Source organism: Lynx rufus, unplaced genomic scaffold (genome assembly GCF_022079265.1).
Source record: "Lynx rufus isolate CCGP_SWC_20201006 ecotype Redwood Valley unplaced genomic scaffold, mLynRuf1.p SCAF_17, whole genome shotgun sequence".
Lineage (NCBI taxonomy): Eukaryota > Metazoa > Chordata > Mammalia > Carnivora > Felidae > Lynx > Lynx rufus.
The window spans coordinates 46,147,842-46,167,208 of NW_025814831.1; the positions used below are offsets into that span (position 1 = coordinate 46,147,842).

General features: G+C 39.8%; 1 protein-coding gene across 2 annotated transcripts in view; it reads left to right on the forward strand.

Moving 5' to 3' along the window:
• Positions 1–19,367, forward strand: part of GCH1 (GTP cyclohydrolase 1) — a 47,307-nt gene that overhangs the window by 12,116 nt on the left and 15,824 nt on the right. For both annotated transcript variants that reach the window (XM_047079626.1, XM_047079628.1), the window contains exons 2-3: positions 14,961–15,070; positions 17,904–17,959. In XM_047079626.1, coding sequence (XP_046935582.1) covers positions 14,961–15,070; positions 17,904–17,959 — 166 coding nt within the window. The remainder of the gene's footprint in view (positions 1–14,960; positions 15,071–17,903; positions 17,960–19,367) is intronic.

Below are 19,367 nucleotides of genomic sequence, written 5' to 3' on the forward strand. Positions count from 1 at the left end.
TTGATTCTTATTGTGGTAAAATATACATAACATAAAATTTACCATTTTAGCCACTTGAAAAAAACTTTTTTTACATTTATTTATTTTTTTGAGAGACAGAGACAGAGCACAAGCAGGAGAGGGGCAGAGAGAGAATGAGACACAGAATCCAAAGCAGGCTCCAGGCTCTGAGCTGTCAGCACAGAGCCTGACTCAGGGCTTGAACTCACAAACCATGAGATCATGACCTGAGCCAAAGTTGGATGGTTAACTGACTGAGCCACCCAGGCACCCCTACTGTTTTAAAAGTCCATTTGGCCACCCAGCCCTTCTATGAACTTTACTTGAATGCATGTTGCTAGTTGGGCTATTTGGTCTAGTCTTTATAATCTGGTTGGTTGGTTTATTTGTGATTCTAACTTCTTATTAATCTCTTTGGTTACCTGTGCTTCGTGTCCTGGCTCTTGTACTTCTCGAGTATCTCTAGACTTTGTCTTCACTTCTGATTCTTTGTCATCTCTTACCAGAGGTACAGTGACTTTTTTTTTTTAATGTTTATTTATTTTTAAGAGAGAGAGAGGTAGCATGCGAGCGGGGAAGGGGCAGAGAGAGAGCGCGAGACACAGAATCTGAACCAGGCTCCAGGCTGTCAGCTGCCAGTACAGAGCCCAACATGGGGCTTGAACTCACAAGCTGTGAGATCATGACTTGAGCCAAAGTCGGACGCTTAACTGACTGAGCCACCCAGGCACCCCATAGTACAGTGACTTCTTAACTGGTTGCCTTGCCGCCTAGCTTGTTCTGCTCCAGTCCATTACTGCCAGTGTAATTTTACTAAATAGAATAGATCACTTCCTGCTGAAATACTTAACTGATTTTTTCTGGTCTTTCCTCACCATGATTTGAAGTTTTGTAGTATTCCATCCTCTTGCCTGCATTTTTTTTCTTCTGTTGCATCACTGTCCCCTCATGAGAGGCAGTTTAGTATTTTAGTTTAGTGCACAGTCTAGCTTGAAGAACCACTGTGTCTCTTCCCACAATGGAGCTGTAGATCGAGGGAGACATTCTGCCCAAGCCTTGTTTGTCTGAAATATTTGGCCCTTTTTATCTGTTGTTCTCTTCCTCTAATTTTTTTTTTCACTATCTTTTTTTGGTTTTGGTTGCTCACCATGAAGATCCCCACCCCACCACCCATTTATTAACAGCCATTGCCTCTCTAGAGTCTGAACAACAAAGCAGTTTTAGGTAAGGAAATTGCCCATTGCTGAGTTTCTGCATTGAAGTCTTTTGAGATCCAGTTGGTCCAAGTGCTGTTTCAGTGAAGAGCTTTGCCAGGAACATATGATTCTTGCTCTGAGGTATGATATGTTTTATGTACATAGATGAGTGTTTATTTTTCTAAGTAGGAATCAGAACCCAGTTCAACAGAGGCCATTGACAAATGTCCCAAACAAGGAAGTTCTTAATAACATAGCTTCAAATGCAATCGTATCTATTTTATGGTAAGTGGTTCATGAGCAGCAACGAAGGTGGTAGGTGCTGGAATTTAACTGATATTGGGGACTTTGCCAAAGAACTTATTGACTACCCCTTCAAAATATAAGTGCTTTTGAGGGTGCCTGGGTGGTTCAGTCGGTTAAGCGTCCGACTTCAGCTCAGGTCATGATCTCACAGTCCGTGAGTTCAAGCCCCGCGTCAGGCTCTGTGCTGAAGCTCAGAGCCTGGAGCCTGCTTTGGATTCTGTGTCTCCCTCTCTCTCTCTGCCCCTCCCCTGCTCATGCTCTGTCTCTCTCTGTCTCAAAAATAAATAAAAACATTAAATATATATATATATGTATTTAATATATATTAAATATTTTGTTAATGCACAGGCAATCCTGGAGGTGTGCCACTGATCGCCACCAGGAACAACTTGCCTTTCAGCAGCACAAAGTGCTTAGCTTACAGCTTACAGCTGCTAGTGCCCTTGCTTTGCCTCAGTGGAGGTCATGCTTATTCCATGCTGTTTTTTGCTTTCATTTTGATATCCATTTCTTTCTATTCCTCCACCACCAACATAATTTGAGGGTGGGGCTCTTTACAAGTGAAGTACTTTATTATTTCTAAATTTTTTTTAATGTTTATTTATTTTTGAGAGAGAGAGAGAGAGAGAGAGAGAGAGAGTGCTTGTGCAAGTAGGGGAGGGGCAGAGAGAGAGTGAGACAAAGAATCTGAAGCAGGCTCCAGGCCCTGAGCTGTCAGCAAACTCACAAACTGCAAGATCATGACCTGAGCCGATGTTGGGAGCTCAACCGACTGAGCCACCCAGGCACCCCACAAGTGCAGTACTTTATAAGACAGTCAAGTGTTTCAGCTTTATAGTTAGTGTGTTAGAAACTGTGTTCACTGATACAATCCCAAGGTCCTTTTGGTGTTTCTTAAACTATTTTAGTGCATCAACAAACTCATCCTGGTATAATGGGAAGAACAACTAGTCTGGACTAGTCACAGCATCCCCACTAAGTAGTTTATGACCCTAGACAAGTCCCTTGCAAGGCTTTCTGGGTCTGGTCTACAGGGAGGGGCAGTTGGACTAGGAGTCTTTGTACTATGGGTGTGCTTGTCAGTATTGCCTCATCACTCGCTGTGTTGACTTCCAGCAGCTGACAGGTGAGGTCCTACTAAGAATCTCGGGCTTCTTTCGTTGCTAGGGGTGCTGATTTCCTTTGGAATGTTTAAGCCACACAGAAGTTTCTATGGTAACACATCTCTCTCTTTCTTGTCACACACATTTTTGAAAACGTTCTTCATGCTGTGGTCTTCTAACCTATGGCCCCTTGGATTAGACAAAGCCCTTATTTAAGGACTTTTTCCTCAGGAGTATTGTAGATACTTGTAGAAGAAAAAGCAATTGCTAGTCCTACTAGCTGAGGTGTTAGTCTGTTAATAAGGTTTCATATCAATTAGAAGAGGGATTGTTGGATTATTTGGTAGCACAGTAATAACAAGGAAACAGTGTTTTCTGTCAGGATTGTGACATTTTATTTTACTTTTGATTTTTTTATATAAAATTTTCAAACACAAACATAGACAAAATTGTATAATGGACAGCTATGTACTTACTACCTAGATTCAAAATTAACATTTTGCCACATTGGCATGGTCTATTTTACAGAGAACAAATCAGAGACCTGTATTTAGAGGTGAAATCTCACCTTAGAAAGTGTTTTTCTTCTTAACCACTTACAGTGTCCTTAGCAAAATTAACTATTAATTTCTTCATATGTTTTAATACCTAATCTACATTCATAACAGTAGAATTAATACCTAATTCTGCACCCCCAGTTGCCCCAAATGTCTTTTACTCATGACTTGTTTAAACTAGGACCCACTCAAGATCCATACATTTGTATTTGATTGTTAGGTTTTAATCTAGAAGATTTCTTGTTTTCCTCTCCCCCACCCTGTGACACTGATTTATCCAATTCTCAGTTGTCCTATAAGATCTTCCACCTTTGGGATTTGTCTGCTTGTTTTCTTCTTGTTTTCATTTAACTTGTTTCTATCTCTTTCATATTCCTGGAAGTGGAAGTTAGGTCTAAAGGCTTGATTAAATTCCAGGAAAACCATTTTAGCAAGAATGCTATTTTCTTCACACCATATCACACCAAGAGACATAAAATATGTGGATCTTGAAGATTTAAAGACCGTGGTTGGTTTGTAAAAGCGATTCTTTACTGGTTTCCTAGGATAAACTTCTATAGAGAGGTTCTTTTTTTTTTTTCCTCAAGCCTTTTTATTAGTTTGAAGATTTAATGGGATTCTCCTTTCCCCTGAACTGTTCCAGTTTCATTTCAAAAAGTAAAGGTCAAAGTAGCATTAAATTACAGAATTTTTCCTCATATAAACCAAATAAATAGTTGGTAAAACAGTATTTTGCAACCAATGTGCACCAGCTCTGGGCTCTGGCAGCCTCTGGGTATCAAGCCATTCTTTCTGTCTGTTCTCTTGAGCTGGCAGGTACCTTGACACTTCTCTTCTTCAACCCCCATGTTTATCACTAATCTTACTTTTATTTTAAAACCTCAGATTGGTTCTCTTTGTTTCCTTTGCTGTCATTGGCTTTAGGCCTGTCACCTCATGGTGACTGAAGTGCAGCAACTTCTGATTCTGGTTCCTTGCCTCTGGGCTCTCCCCCTTGAGTCCATTGTTCTCGCAGGTCAGGTTCAGACTCATGGTGGCTGGTGATAAGGCTCTCATGTGTAAGTCAGAAGACAGGGGGTCAAAATCCAGCTCTTCATGCCAACAGGTACACTCTTCTTTAGCAGGCACTTAATGTTTCCAGATAGAGCATCAGTTTGCTCATCTGTAAAATGGGGGATGATAACTGTTTTGACGACTGCAGAATAAGACAGGACTTGAAAGAAGTCATGAGCGAAATGTAAAATTCAATTTTATGTGCTCGGAAATAGAAGGGCATCTGTTTCTGCTGAATGCATAGACCCACTCAGGCAGTCAACTCTACCTTTTGTTGTTTCCTGTATTTCTGTATTTCATTTCCTATAATATCTCTCTTCCTTACCCCCTCTGGAAAACCCTCCCTTCCTTTCCTTCAATCTGTCCTTAAGGCCTGGATCAAATTTTTATGCTCAATATAGCCGTATGTTTTCTTCCAGCTTATAATTTTTCCTTTATATAAAGTATTGCTTCTATAGTTTAGCTTCTAGGCATGCCTTCCATTTTGGGAGGCTGAGTTTTTAAAAAATTCTAATATAATTAATGGACAGTGCTATATTAGTTTCAGGTGTACAAATACTGATTCAATGATTCTGTACATTACGGTGCTTCTCATGATAAGTGTACTCTTAATTCCCTTCACTTATTTTCTTATTTCCCCAGATCTTAAGTTTCTTGAGGTCATGTTTGATATATTTGTGTCCAGCTCAGAAACTAGTACAGAACTTCCCATGAAAACTTGATCATGTTACCCTTGAAACTGATTTATAGTGAGCTGGCAGTATGTAGGACCCAACTGGTTTCTTAAATGGCTGATATTTTTCTAGGATATGGATATAATTTTCTTATGTGAGGTCCTCCTTCCTTTACTTTTCACTGGACCTCTGGAAAGTTGGCTCCAGCTTCTTTGCCTAATCTCCCCATCCTGTTCCCCACCTCACCATCCAATCTCACTCTCTGTTCCAAGCCTCCTTCCCCAGCTGGTGTGCAGACCTCACAGTGTTCCACAGGAATTGTCATCCTCTGAGTTGGTGACTATAGTGAGGGTTTATGGTGGGGAATTAACATTGCCAACTGTTCAACCTTGCTAAACAGCAAATTAAGGCCAGTAGTGGGTCCATTTTTAACCCTCAACCTCTCTCAAAAGCCTATGCTCCCAGCCCAACTGGTCATCAGAATTGCTTGGGTTTTTAAAAGATTTAATAATCCTGGTTTCACCCCAACAGCTAGTGAATCAGATTTTTCAGGGTAGCTTGAGAAGGTGTATTTTCCAAAGCTCCCTATGATTGGCCATATGTGGGATCCACTGTTCTAAAGCGTGATCCCTTTTCCCTTAATCATTTGTCAGTAATGATGGTGGCTTGCACACCCTGCTGGTACTTATTTGTTGGATAGGATTACAGATGGTTCTATAACATCCATCTGTATGATATCTCTTGGCATAAGTGAATGTAGGATGATAAAGGATGAGCCTATTAAAGGCTTCTGAAGCAAATGGATAGTTTATCAGATTGGTGTGTTCTTTCTTTAGAACTGCTGTGAACCAGACCTTGTTACCACCATCTGTTTTGTAAATTCCATTTACAGTTTAACAGCTGGATTGTGAAAGATATACAAAGTTATCCAATTAAAAGACTATATTTGGCAAGTGTGCATCCTTTTTTTTTAAATGACTCCTTGAATACACTCTTATTTCTTTCCTTAGATAGCCTTTTAAGGCTCTAATTTTTGTCTACCACAAATTTTCAGAGTAGTAAACCGAGACCAGAAGGAAGTTCTTAGGCTTGGAGGCTTGGATAACTTTGGGAGTTAATAATGTATAGGATTGATAGCCTTGAGTTTTATCCTTAAAAAAAACCTGAATAGTTTAAAACAGGTGCTTTTCCCTACCTCAGTACTGAAAGCCACTAGCCAGTACCTTTGCGCATCTCAAAAGGTGACTGACCAGTAGGAGTGGGTGGATAACTTGTGTTGTAATTTGGCATTGATTTCCAACATCCCTAGAGTTGTACAAGCCAAGAACCTGGGAGTCTTGTTAAATTCCTTCTCCAAAAACCATTCTCTTACCTGTGGCGATCCTGTAGCCCAGGTCACAGTCCATACAAAGTCCAAATGAGAACTTGGGTCTCTGGACTTTTATTTTTTTTTTATTTTATTTTATTTTTTTAATTTTTTTTTTCAACGTTTATTTATTTTTGGGACAGAGAGAGACAGAGCATGAACGGGGGAGGGGCAGAGAGAGAGGGAGACACAGAATCGGAAACAGGCTCCAGGCTCCGAGCCATCAGCCCAGAGCCCGACGCGGGGCTCGAACCCACGGACCGTGAGATCGTGACCTGGCTGAAGTCAGACACTTAACCGACTGCGCCACCCAGGCGCCCCGGGTCTCTGGACTTTTAAACTTCATCTTTTCTAATTTACTGTTATGCTTTTTGAACCACTGCGTGTATGTGGTTTTCTAGGGGCCAGTTAAGTAATGGTGTTTAGGTAGAGCAATTTGTGTACTTCTATTTTCTTATTTCAGTACTTCAATGTCTTATAAATAAACTACAACAAACACTGTTGTAATTAGGAAAAAGTCTTGGTTATGTTATCATGTGAGAACATGCCCTCAGCAACAGACATTATGTTCATGACAAGCCCAGCTAAGAAGATGGGAACAGCTTTCCAGGATTGCATTTGGCAAATAAAGGAGGCACATCAAGGGGTGCCTGGGTGGCTCAGTCAGTTGAGCATCCAACTTCAGCTTAGGTCATGATCTCATGGTTGGTGAGTTTGAGCCCCACATGGGGCTCTGTGCTGACAGCTCAGAGCCTGGAGCCTGCTTTGGATTCTATGTCTCTCTCTCTCTCTCTGTTCCTCCCCTGCTCATGCTCTGTCTCTCTCTCTCTCAAAAATAAAGATTGAAAAAAAAAGGATGCATACCAGTACTATTTTTAACGCAACCAGTACATTTATTTCAATAGCCTTGGCTACATTTTTTTTTTACAGTTTTATTGAGAAAAAAGTTGGCATGCAACATTGTGTAAATTCAAGGTGTACAACGTGTTGGTTTTAATACACGTGTATATTGGAATGTGATTACCACCATAGGTAGGTAATATTTCCATCACATCACAAAATCACTGTTTCTTTTTTGTGATGAAAACATTTAAGATCTACTGTCTTAGCAACTTTCAAGTATGTAATACAGTATCGTTAACTGTAATCAAAAAGGTGTGCATTAAAAAAGGAGATACTCTGTGGGGTGCCTGGGTGACTGTCAGTTAAGTGTCTGACTTTGGCTCAGGTCACGATCTCACAGCACAGATCTCACTGTGCTGTCAGCACAGAGCCTGCTTAGGATCATCTGTCCCTTCTCTTCTCTCTCTCGCTCTCTCAAAAATAAATAAACTTAAAAAAAACTTAAAAAAATACTGTGCGTTAAATCCCCAGAATTTATTCATCTTTAACTGGAAGTATGTATTCTTTGACCAACATCTCCCCATCTTTCCCACCCTCCCAGCCCCTTATACCCATTATTTTACTCTCTAAGAGGTTGGCTTTTTTTAGATTCTATATGTAAGTGACAGCATACAGTATTTGTTTTTCTCTGACTTATTTCACTTAGCATAATGCTTTCAAGATCCATCCATGTTGTCTTGGCTATATTTTATTTTTTAATTTTTATTCATTTATTAACTTATTGAAGCTTATTTATTTTGAGAGAGAGAGGGAGAGAGAGAATCCCAAGCAGGCTCCACACTTAAGCACATAATCCCGTGCTGGGCTTGATCCCACGAATTGTGAGATCATGACCTGAGCCAAAATTAAGAGTCTGGCACTCAACCAACTGAGCCATCCAGGTGCTCCTATTTATTTTCTAAGATATTAAGTAATCCTTGCACCTACTATGGGTCTCAAACTTACAACCATGAGATCAAGAGTCACATGCTCTAGTGACAGAGTCAGCCGGGAGCCCCTTGGCTATATTTTAATTGCTTACAAGCAGCATGGGAATTTATCTCTGCCAGGGATGACAGAAATGAAAATTTGCAAAATAACCAAACTTTTACTTTCTCTGCAATGCATTGGATCTTTCCTGCTGACAAATTCGCAGTTTATGAAATAAGTTCACAGAGCATATCAGAGCTGTGCCACAGCTCTGCCTACTCCAGATGGTATGAATGGTTGTCTAAAGTCATCTTAGTTTCCACCTATGTCAGTCTGTGGAATGTTTGAGTTCATGCTTATTTCGGCCAAGTTTTACAAATGTTCGCTCTATCTTGTGAAGCTATGCGTGTTGGAAGTGCTAACAAGAGGTGCACCATCATGATGGAAATGAAGGCAGAGAGGGTGATATTCTTCCGTCTTTTAATTTAACATTGCCCTTACTTGTAGGACAAATTTTTCAAACAGGAGTAAAATGCAAAATGTTTTAATGCCACACTGAAGGCAGAAGAAGTCTTTGTTTTAATTGCAGAGTGTGATCAAGGGAAGTTTCTGGAGTTTGCAGTGTTACATGAAGCAGGCTCGGTCTTTCCTGTGTAATGCCACTCTAGCATCAGAACTTCTGTGCAAAGGTAACTTCAGGGTTTTTGCTTTTTTTTCCCCCCCAGGAAAAAAACCCAGAACACCAGCATGTACATGAACAACGCAATTAAAACAATTTTAAACATTTTTTAAAATGTTTATTTATTTTTGAGAGAGAGAGCATAAGCAGGGGAGGGACAGAGAGAGAGGGAAAGAGAGAGAGAATCCCAAGCAGGCTCTGCACCATCAGCACGGAGCCCGATGTGAGCTCACACTTGTACACTGTGAGATCATGACCTGAGCTGAAACCCAGAGTCAGACATTTAACCGACTGAGCCACCCAGGTGCGCTCCAAATTTTTTTAATTAATGAAATGCGTCAAATATATAAGAAAAAGGACAAAGAATTAGTTTAACCGACATTCATCTGGTTTTAATAAATATTAACATTTTGCTATAATTGCTTTGGAAAATACAGATAAGTTTCATAGATACCTCTTTCTGATCCTGTTCCCCTCCCTCACAGAGTTAACCACTATCCTGAATTTGATCTCTACTCTCATGCCTATTTTTGTACTTTTATTTCATATGTAGGTCCATAAACAACATGTGGTTTTTGCTTCCACTTCATTTAAAGGATATTACTGTGTGTATCCGCTATTGCCTCTAATACTTGCTTTTTTCACTGGACATTGTTTCAGGAAATAATAAATTCAGCTTAGATTCACTGACTTTCATGGCTGGGCCATATTTTATTACATCACTCTACACAGATTGTGTAATCATTCTTCTGATGTCCATTTAAATCCTTAATTTTGCTATTACCAATAATGCTGCAATAATATTTTTTCTGTTCCCTTGGCCACATCAGTTTTTTTGGAGTCCTTTCTTTGAAATCTATCTTAAGGAAGTAAATCACAGGGTAGAGACTGACATATTAATTGGATAAAATGGAAAATTTGCGTTTAATTCTGGCTCTGTGAATGGCATATAGGGTACTGTGCTGAAACTTCATAAAGTCTTAAGCTACAATTCCTGCCTCCAAGGTTGGGAGAAATTACAGACATAACGGTGGTACCAGGAGGTATATGACGTAAGTGCCCAATGCTGGTTGAGACAGCTCTGATGTTGAGGGGTTTGGGCCAGTAATTCAGACCTTTCTCCACTAAGTCAGGGTGGCTGTTAGCCCCTTAAGTTGATTTAATTCCAGCCAAGAGCAAAGAAACTTTTCCTGCCTTATTAGTTGTCACTGTGTTTTGCTGTCTTTACAGGAGTATTTAGTTCTAAATTCAGTAGGCAGATAGGTCACCTGGGTGACTCAGTTGGTTCAGTGTCTGACTCTTGATTTCAGCTCAGATCATGATCTCACCATTTGTGGGTTCAAGCCCCACATCAGCCTCTGTGCTGAGAGCCCAGAGCCTACTTTGGATTTTCTCTCTCCCTCTCATTCTGCCCCTCCCCTGCTCGTGCTCTCTCTCTCAAAATAAATAAACTGAGAAACAATTTTTTCAAATAAATCGGTAGGCAGACCCCATTCTCTTTCTTATCTGTTAGGATGGATGTACATTCAATGTTCCAAGCCTTTTTCCATTGTCTATTAATGCTGTTCTCCAGGAAGCTGCATCAGGTGTGAAATTCTGGCTTCCTCAGAGATCTCTAAATTTTAGTGCCAAACATCCTAGATAATGCTAATTCCTATTACCATTCGTTAAAAAGAAATTCCATTAGATAGAATTTTTCTTTTGTGGGGAATCTCTCCCAGAGGTTTCCTGTTACTCCTACCGCCTTTCACCATGGCAGAAGCAGTTCTGTGTTTCTTATATTGCTATGTTTGAGTAGGAGCATTTTGAAGGTGTGAAGATTCTGTGTAGCAGCACAAAACATGAATACAACTTTAATACAGGGGCTCTTGGGGTGCCTGGGTGGCTCAGTGGGTTAAGTGTCAGACTTCAGCTCAGGTCATGATCTCACAGTTCGTGAGTTCAAGCCCCACGTCAGGCTCTGTGCTGACAGTTCAGAGCCTGGGATCTGCTTTGGATTCTGTATCTCCTTCTCTCTCTTCCCCACCCCCACTTCCACTCTGTCTCTCTCTGCCTTTCAAACATGAATAAACGTTTAGATAAAAAATCTACAAAAAAAATACAGGGGCTCTCAAAGTATGGTTCCCATACCAGGAGAATTAGCATCTTCTGGGAACTTGTTAGAAATGTCAATTCTCATTCCCACCCAGACTACTAAATCAGAAATTCTGGGACTGGGGTCCAGTGATTTGTGTTTTGACAAGCCCCCTGGGGGAGTCTGAGAAGCACCCTGCTTCCGGGGGTGCTTAAACAGGTACATGGGCTCCTATTGTGGACCTGACTAACTGTACTTTCAGGAAGGGATTAACTACTTAAGGGATCGCTGCCCAGCAGGGTTATTTGTTGTCATTGCTTAATCATTAATGACACGAGCAAGGTATACCTTTACATTTTTCTTTGTGTGGTATTGTAATAGACAAACCTTCAACTTTTGGAGGCCCCTTCAGTTTTCTTTGTTGGTTATGACCAAGAGTAGGAAACAGAATGCCATAAATCCTTGTTTCCAGGGTTACCTTCTTGCTGCTGATAACAGGCAGGAAATTAAAACAATCTGTGATAGTGTTTTGTTCTTATTAGCCACAGATGGTAGCTTTCAGATATGTTGGAGCAAAACATAAATAAATATAGCAGGGAAACTTCATTATTGAAGAAAAATGATTCAGCTAGGTCAAGTTTATAGTCTGGGTTCACTTTCACGAAATGGGATATAGGCAACATAATATTGTTCCATTACCACAAACCATTAAGATTTATGGGGGTCACTGGGTTTTTTTCTTTTTGGCTTAATTTTAAGTATGTAAAACATTTACATGATTTCAAAGTCAACTATGTAACAAATCATATTTAAAGATGTCTCACTTCTATCCGTATCCCTTCTCTCCTGCTTTCTTAGTCCTTTATGCATAATCATTTTTATTCGTTTTTTGATTTATTCTCCTAGTGTTTCTTTTTGAAGATAAGCATATATATGTTTATATCTACCCCCATTCCACTTTCTTTACACAAAAGGTTGCATGTTATTCTATATTCTTTTAAGATTATTTTAAAAAGTTAGCTCTACTAAGGGATAACTTAAATTCAATAAAATTCAACAACTTCATGTGTACAATTTGAATTTTGACAAATACATACAGTTGTGCAACCACCAGTACAATGAAGGTATAGACTCTTTCCATCACCCAAAAAGGTTTTCTTCTACCCTTTTACAGCCAATCCTCTCGCCCCTCTGGTCCCTGCTAAACCATCTGTCTGCTTTCTCTAACTATACTTCTCTTTCCTAGAATTTCATACATACTTTTTTTGTGTGAATGTATATGACTTCTTTCACTATGTATGTAATTCTTTGAAGATTCAGCCATATTAGTACATATATAAGTAGTTATTCTATTTTATTGCAGAATAGTGTTCTATTGTTTATACATTCCAGTTGATGGGCATTGTCCTATTGCTTTTTTTTTCCTTTTTATTTTGAAGTGACATTAGACTTACCAGAATACTTACAAAGATGGTACAGAGAGTTTCTATATACCATTGCCCCAGCTTCCTCAAATGTTAACCTCTCCTATGGCCCATGGTATAGTTGTCATTTCTTAAGAAATTAATATTGGGGGGCGCCTGGGTGGCTCAGTTGGTTAAATGTCCGACCCTTGATTTTGGCTCAGGTCATGATCTCACAGGACATGGGTTTGAGCCCCACGTCCAGCTCTGTGCTGAAGTGCGGAGCCTGCTTGGGTTCCTCTCTCACCCTCTCTCTCTGCCCCTCCCCAGCTTACGCTTTCACACACTGTCAAAAATAAATAGACTTTAAAAATATTTAACAAATTAATGTTGGTACAATACTATAAACTATAGACTTTGTGTGGATTTTAGTTTTTCCAGTGCATTTAGTCTTCATGTTTCTTTAGTCTCCTCTAATCTGTGACAATTCAGTCTTTCCATCTCTCTGTGTTGTTTTTTTTTTTAATGTTTATTATTTTGAGAGAGAGAAAGTGTGAATGAGCAGGGGAGGGGCAGAGAGAGAGGAAGAGAGAGAATCCCAAGCAAGTTCCATGCTCAGTGCATTGCCAATGCAGGGCTTGATCCTGTGAACCATGAGATCATGACCTGAGCCAAAATCAAGAGTCATTTGCTCAACCAGCTGAGCCTCCCACACACCGCCTTCCCCCCGTGTCATTTTAAAAGAGTGCTTGTTGAGGTATTTTGCAGAATGTCCCTCAGTTTGTCTAGTAATTAGACTCCAGTCACACACTTCGGGGGAAGAACACCACAGAGGTGATGTGCCCTTTTCACATTTTACCAGAAGCTACATGTTATTACTATGTCTTATTACTGGTAGAGTTAAACTGGATCACTTGGTTTGCCAGGTTTCCTCGGTGTAAAGTTACTATTTTTTCCTTTTCTGTAGTCTGTCTCCTAGAAGCAAATTATTGCTTTTTAAATTCTGATGTATATTAGTGTGCATGGGACACATAGTTTAGCCACTCCCTCAACCGTAATTATAGTAACAGTAATGACAGCAACTACTACTAAATCCACCTGCGTACTTCTAAAAACATGTGGATTATCTCATTTAATGCTCAGGATACTCCTGAAAATGTAGATGCTTTTTTCATGTCCATTTTACAGCTTAGAAGGCTGAGGCAAAGAATAGTCTTTCCAAGGTCCAACAGCTACTTAGTAATGGACCCAGACACTAATTTAGCCTAACTTGAGGACCAGCTTTTAACATGTGCCGTATGGTAGTTGTCACAACTTAGAATGGGGATGCTCTCATTCTTTGTCAGAGAAAATGAATGCTTCTGTTTGATAATTCTTTTGTTCTTTAAGAAATAACTTTGTTTTACTTTCAGGGTTTTCTTGTATGACTAAGGATTTTAATAAGCTATGCATGGCAGTAATATTACTTAAAAATCTTGGAGAAATCCAGGATACTTTGGGGAGCACTCAGGGCCTATTTTTAGACTTCTTCCAGAAATATGACTGTAGGTTAGGGCAGAGTATTCAGAATAGAAAACTGTTTTTGGCGAAGTATTTACTTCAAGGATGACACTGATCCTTTTTTTCCGTGGATTTTTATCAGCCTCTCCTACCAGGGGTGTTGTGTTTGTCTGTGTGTGTCTAAACCCTGCATATTCACGTTTGTTGACCACGCTAATGACTTTTCCACTCCACAATCAAATGTGTCTCTGAATAGCCTGACTCAGGGGATGATAACTGTGGTTCGGTGATGACTCAATATCTGTGAGCCTCTATTCTAGCAACAACGGAGCCACTGAAGGTCAGGCTGTGTGGGTGGACGTTTGCACTTCCCTGTGACTCACACTGCAGCCTGGCTTTCTGAGGGGAGATTAACTGTAGGTGGCTGCAAAACTCTATTCACCTCCTCCCCGCTCCGTCTCATCGTACTATGTAGATGGGTATCCCCGATCCTTGAAATCCTACGGCTTGGAGTCTTGAATGTATGTAGGCTGCCATGATGTCCAGCTATCAGTGCACGTTTAAAAAATAAAGCTTTTATGTTTTTAAATGTTTGTTGTATGCCTGGCCATATGTGCCAGAGTCCAGAGGTCAAAAGCTAATCTGGGCAGACATATACATAAAAATTATAGCATTTAGTTCCTTAGGGAAAAATGTAACTGCTTAGAATAAGTCTTGTGCTTGCATTCAAGAATTAGTAAATTTTATGAGTAAACAAGTATTTGGGGGATAGATAATGTCGAGTTTATGGGTGTTGAGATCTGGCCTCAGAGGTTAGATGGCTAAGGACTTCTGGCCTCAGAAGTCAGATAAGGTTTTCTACACATCCACTATAGAGAAAGTGTTAGGTACAAGAAAATATAAAGAAGAAAAGGAAAACAGTCACCAGAACTCTTGTTTTGCATATTTCTCCCTTTCTCCTTTTCTCATGCAGCAGACACATTTGTTTGTAATCCTGCATTTGTTATGTAATATTATATAGTTAAGGGTTGTTTTCATCATTTAAAGAAAAAGACTGCTAATTTGGTGGGAGAAAAATAACTAGTTTTAACGCATTTTTCCTTAACATTTTAGTTAGGATTAACATTTTGTCTTTGTTGACTGTCAATCTCTGTTTAACCGTGGAGATTGTTAGTTTTTCTACTCTGAATCTTTCTGTAAAATTGGAAATGTTACTAAAGCAAGCCTCTGATTTCAGATGTCCTAAATGATGCTATATTTGATGAAGATCATGATGAGATGGTGATTGTGAAGGACATAGATATGTTTTCCATGTGTGAACATCATCTGGTTCCATTTGTTGGAAAGGTAAGGGTTTTTTCTGTTTCCTGTTAATTTTAAAATATAACAAAAATTTTTAAATTAGGATTATTATCTTTAAAATCATCACCTGCTAATTCCTAATATCCCAGATATGTAGAATTACACATAAACATTTACTCTTTATCAACCTGACTAATCTAATAATTTGAAATTAACAAAACAAAAACCAAGTAGCTGAAGGTCCTCAGGGTAAATATTTCATAGTAAGTACCATGGTATTGGTTAAAATAATGAGATAAAGTTGCCTTTTTTGGGGCGCCTGGGTGGCGCAGTCGGTTAAGCGTCCGACTTCAGCCAGGTCACGATCTCGCGGTCCGTGAGTTCGAGCCCCGCGTCAGGCTCTGGGCTGATGGCTCGGAGCCTGGAGCCTGTTTCGATTCTGTGTCTCCCTCTCTCTCTGCCCCTCCCCCGTTCATGCTCTGTCTCTCTCTGTCCCAAAAATAAATAAAAATGTTGAAAAAAAAATTTAAAATAATGAGATAAAGTTGCCTTTTTTTTTTTTAAGGTAGCTGCAGCAGACTCTGAAAACCTTTGCTTTTTATTTTGACTAAATAATGTTTGATCCAAGATGTACTTTTGTGTAATATGGCATGAGCAGAAATGATTGCAGAATTTCTTATGGCAGAGGTCATAGTATTAGTGGACTTTGTTTCTAACTCTTTTTGTATTAGGAACAGTGAATCTAATGCAAGCTGCTTAATATTGTCTAGCTTGTTGCACTTAAGCATATCTTTGAAACCGTGGATGTAGGACCAAAAGTAGTCCTGTCCTCTCTCTCCCATTATAATTTTATTTTATTTTGACTTTTTATTAATAGTTTTTAAACAGAAGACTTAGCAAATAGTGTTATGAATACCTGTATACTCATCACCTAAATTTAATGTGTTAACATTTGCTTCACATTTTTTTGTTAAAATATTTCATTTTGGGGGCACCTGGGTGGCTCAGTCAGTTGAGTATACGACTCTTGATTTTGGCTCAGGTCAGGATCCCAGGGTCCTGGGATCAAGCTCCGTGTGGGGCTCTACACCAAGTGTGAAGCCTGCTTGGGATTCATGTGTGCTCGTGCTCTCTTTCTCTCTCTCTCTCTTTCTCTTTTTCCTCCTCCCCTCCTCCCCTCCTATCCCCCATCCCCCCCTCCCCTCCTCCCCTCCTCCCCTCTTCCCCTCCTCCCCTCCCTTTGCCCCTCCCCTGCTCTCCAGTGTGCCTGCAATTAAGAGCTCAGGATTTTCAAGAAGGAGGGAACCTTTGAGCTTATCTTACTACCTTTTATTGTAAGTGAGGAATTTGGGCCCAGAAAGCATAGGCTTTGTCCAAGAAGACGGAGGAAGTTAGTGATTTGGGCTGGGGCTAGACTTAGGAACTTGATCTGTGCTCAGCCTCTCACTATATCCTCTTACCTTCTGCTATGATTATCTCTGTGTTTGTGTTCTTGCTAACTTTTAAAAAAATCTATTGTTCAGCAGTGTTTCTCTAAAATCGACATTGAAATGACTTAAGATCTTCAGAAAGATCAAAAGTAGTACAAACAATAAACAAATTATAGCTCTGCATATAAGTATAAAATTTCAAGTGGTACAGAAGATCTTAGCTCTGTGGGAAACTTTCAACTCTCTAATTTTTCTTTGAAATAGTTCAGGTGCTACTTTACTTTCTCCTTCTGCTGACCAGGAAGGTGATGAATTGGTATTCTTAAATTCCCAAAGCACAGTGCTAATAGATGAAAAATCACTAATTACTACTATATCCATTATTCACATGTACAGTAGATATTAATTAGGTGAGCGAATGCAACAAATGCTAGCGAACCATGATGCAAATAAATCTATACTTTTATATTAGGTTAATTGATTGCCTACAAATGGCCATTTACTTATTAGCCTTTTGTAGAACTAATGTGTTCCCATAATTTAATACTTGGCTCAAAGAGAGGTAACATGGACATATTAGATGTTAGTGACTTTTAAGATTACGGAATTGGCTTGGCCTCATAGTAGGTCCTATAAGAACCTAGATCTTAAGGTCCAGGTTTTGACAAGTCACATTTGTAGCTGTGTCCTTTATCTTCCATCAGGAAGATAGTATTCTCCAGCAGCTTAGAGATGGGGCCACCAACCATGACAAAGGACATGGAGACCCTCTTTCTGTGCAGTGGGGTGGGACTTTTAAGGCCACTATGATGTGTGGAATGTCAGTGTTCACAGTTACAGTTTGGGCCATTTAAAGGAAGCTTTCCTGGCTACATTTTAATGTTGCTATAGGATAATTTGCACTGTCTTGAGAGAATGTCCCCTCAATAGAATAAAGACTGGAAGAATTGTATCAAGAGTTTAGCTTCACCAGGAAATATCAAGACTATATTTCAAATTTGTCATTTCATTAATAGTCATTCGTATATTTTCCTTTTCCTGCACATCTGTAATTTTCTAAATGCTTTTGTTAGTCCTTCATTTTCTAAGTCTTAAAGCTTCTAGATTTTTTAAGTTTATTTATTTATTTTGAGAGAGAGAAAGAACGAATGAGTGGAGGAGGGGCAGAGAGAGACGGTGAAAGAGAATTCTAAGCAGACTCCATGCTCAGTGCAGAGCCTGACGTGGGGCTCGATCTCATGACTTTGAAATCATGACCTGAGCTGAAATCAAGAGTTGGATACTTAACCAACTAATCACCCAGGTGCCCCAAAACTTCTAGATTTTTTAAAGAGACATTTTCATCGTGTTGAATTACATAATACATATACTGTCTTCTATTTCCTTATTTTGTTACAAAGAAGCACTGGATTTTCAACTAACTCGTGATTTCTGTCTCTTCTTTGAAGGTTCATATTGGCTATCTTCCTAACAAGCAAGTCCTTGGCCTTAGCAAACTTGCGAGGTAAGTATGACTGTGTGGTGAGTAGGAAAACAGATTTGTAGGACCTGCCCTTATATGGCTAGAATCTCATAAGGCTTGTTTTCTTGACTGGTGTGGATCTAACTTGGAAGTCACATTACAACATAAAATTTATAGTCACAGAGACAAGCGTATTTGGAGGACCTGAGACACAAATCCCTTTTATTCTCACCCATCACTGCCTTTCTCCCCCACCTTCCACAACTCTTCCCACTGGCACATCTTTGAAGTCTTAGTTCATACCTTTCTCTGTAGAGCCTGGAAAGGACCAGGATGCATTCAGTCCAGCCCCCCATGTTTAAGGGTGGTTTACTAACAGTGGGTGGGGGGGAGGGGAGAGGAAACCTGAGCAGGAGTCTAATTCCACCGCACTGTTTTCAGACTTTTAATCATACTACCATTTGGGGTCTTCTGCACCTGAGTATTTGTGGGCATCTTCTGGGGTCCTGCAGGGCCATCCATTCACTTCTGGTTTGATACCTCTGCAGGCACAAAACTGTGCTGTGCCTTCCTTGGCTTTCTCAGCAATATTCCAAAAATAATACCTACTCTCCTCTCTGTTTCTCTTTTCTACTACAGTCTTATTTTCCCTTCTTTATCCTGTGGGTTCATGCCTTTTAAAAAATTCCTTTGCTACTATTTTTATTTGGGCTTTAGGAAGGAGAGGTAATATACAAGTACTGTCATCTGTGTTTAAAAATCAACCTGACGATTGGTGTTCATGTATCTCTGATAGCTCAGCAACCAGTATTTTATTGCCCCTAAATATTCTTCTTTGTAATTTCTTTGTATGGAGTTAGTGAGTCCTGGGTATGGAGGAATGCTGGGAGGTGTGGTTGTGTGTGTGTTGGGAGAGAATTAAGGACAAAATGAGGTAATAGGCGATGAACATACAGTCAGGTGCCCCCCCACCCCAAACCAAGCTAAGTTTGGATAATTTGAGATTATAGTGACCATATCAAAATTGGAATAGGGGTGCCTGGGTGGCTCAGTCAGTTAAACATCTGACTATTGATTTCAGCTTAGGTCATAATCTCACAGTTCGTGGGTTTGAGCCCTGCGTTGGGCTCTGTGCTAACAGGGCAGAACCTGCTTGGGATTCTCTCTCTCCCTCTCTCTCTGCCCCTCCCTACCTCTTTCTCTCTCTATCTCAAAATAAGTAAACATTAAAAAATTTGGAATAAATGAATCTTTGTGACCAAACTAACTATATATACTGTGACTCTGATGTATTCCTGCTGCTTTTCCACTTAGACAATGGGATTCATCACAATCCTGAAATGGTGGTCCAGATCTTTTTCAATTCTGTGTTGGAATCTGTAAAAACCATGCTAGCAATCTGACAGCTGCTCTACACAGCTGTTCTTTTTACTTTGTTTTCTCTTCCACT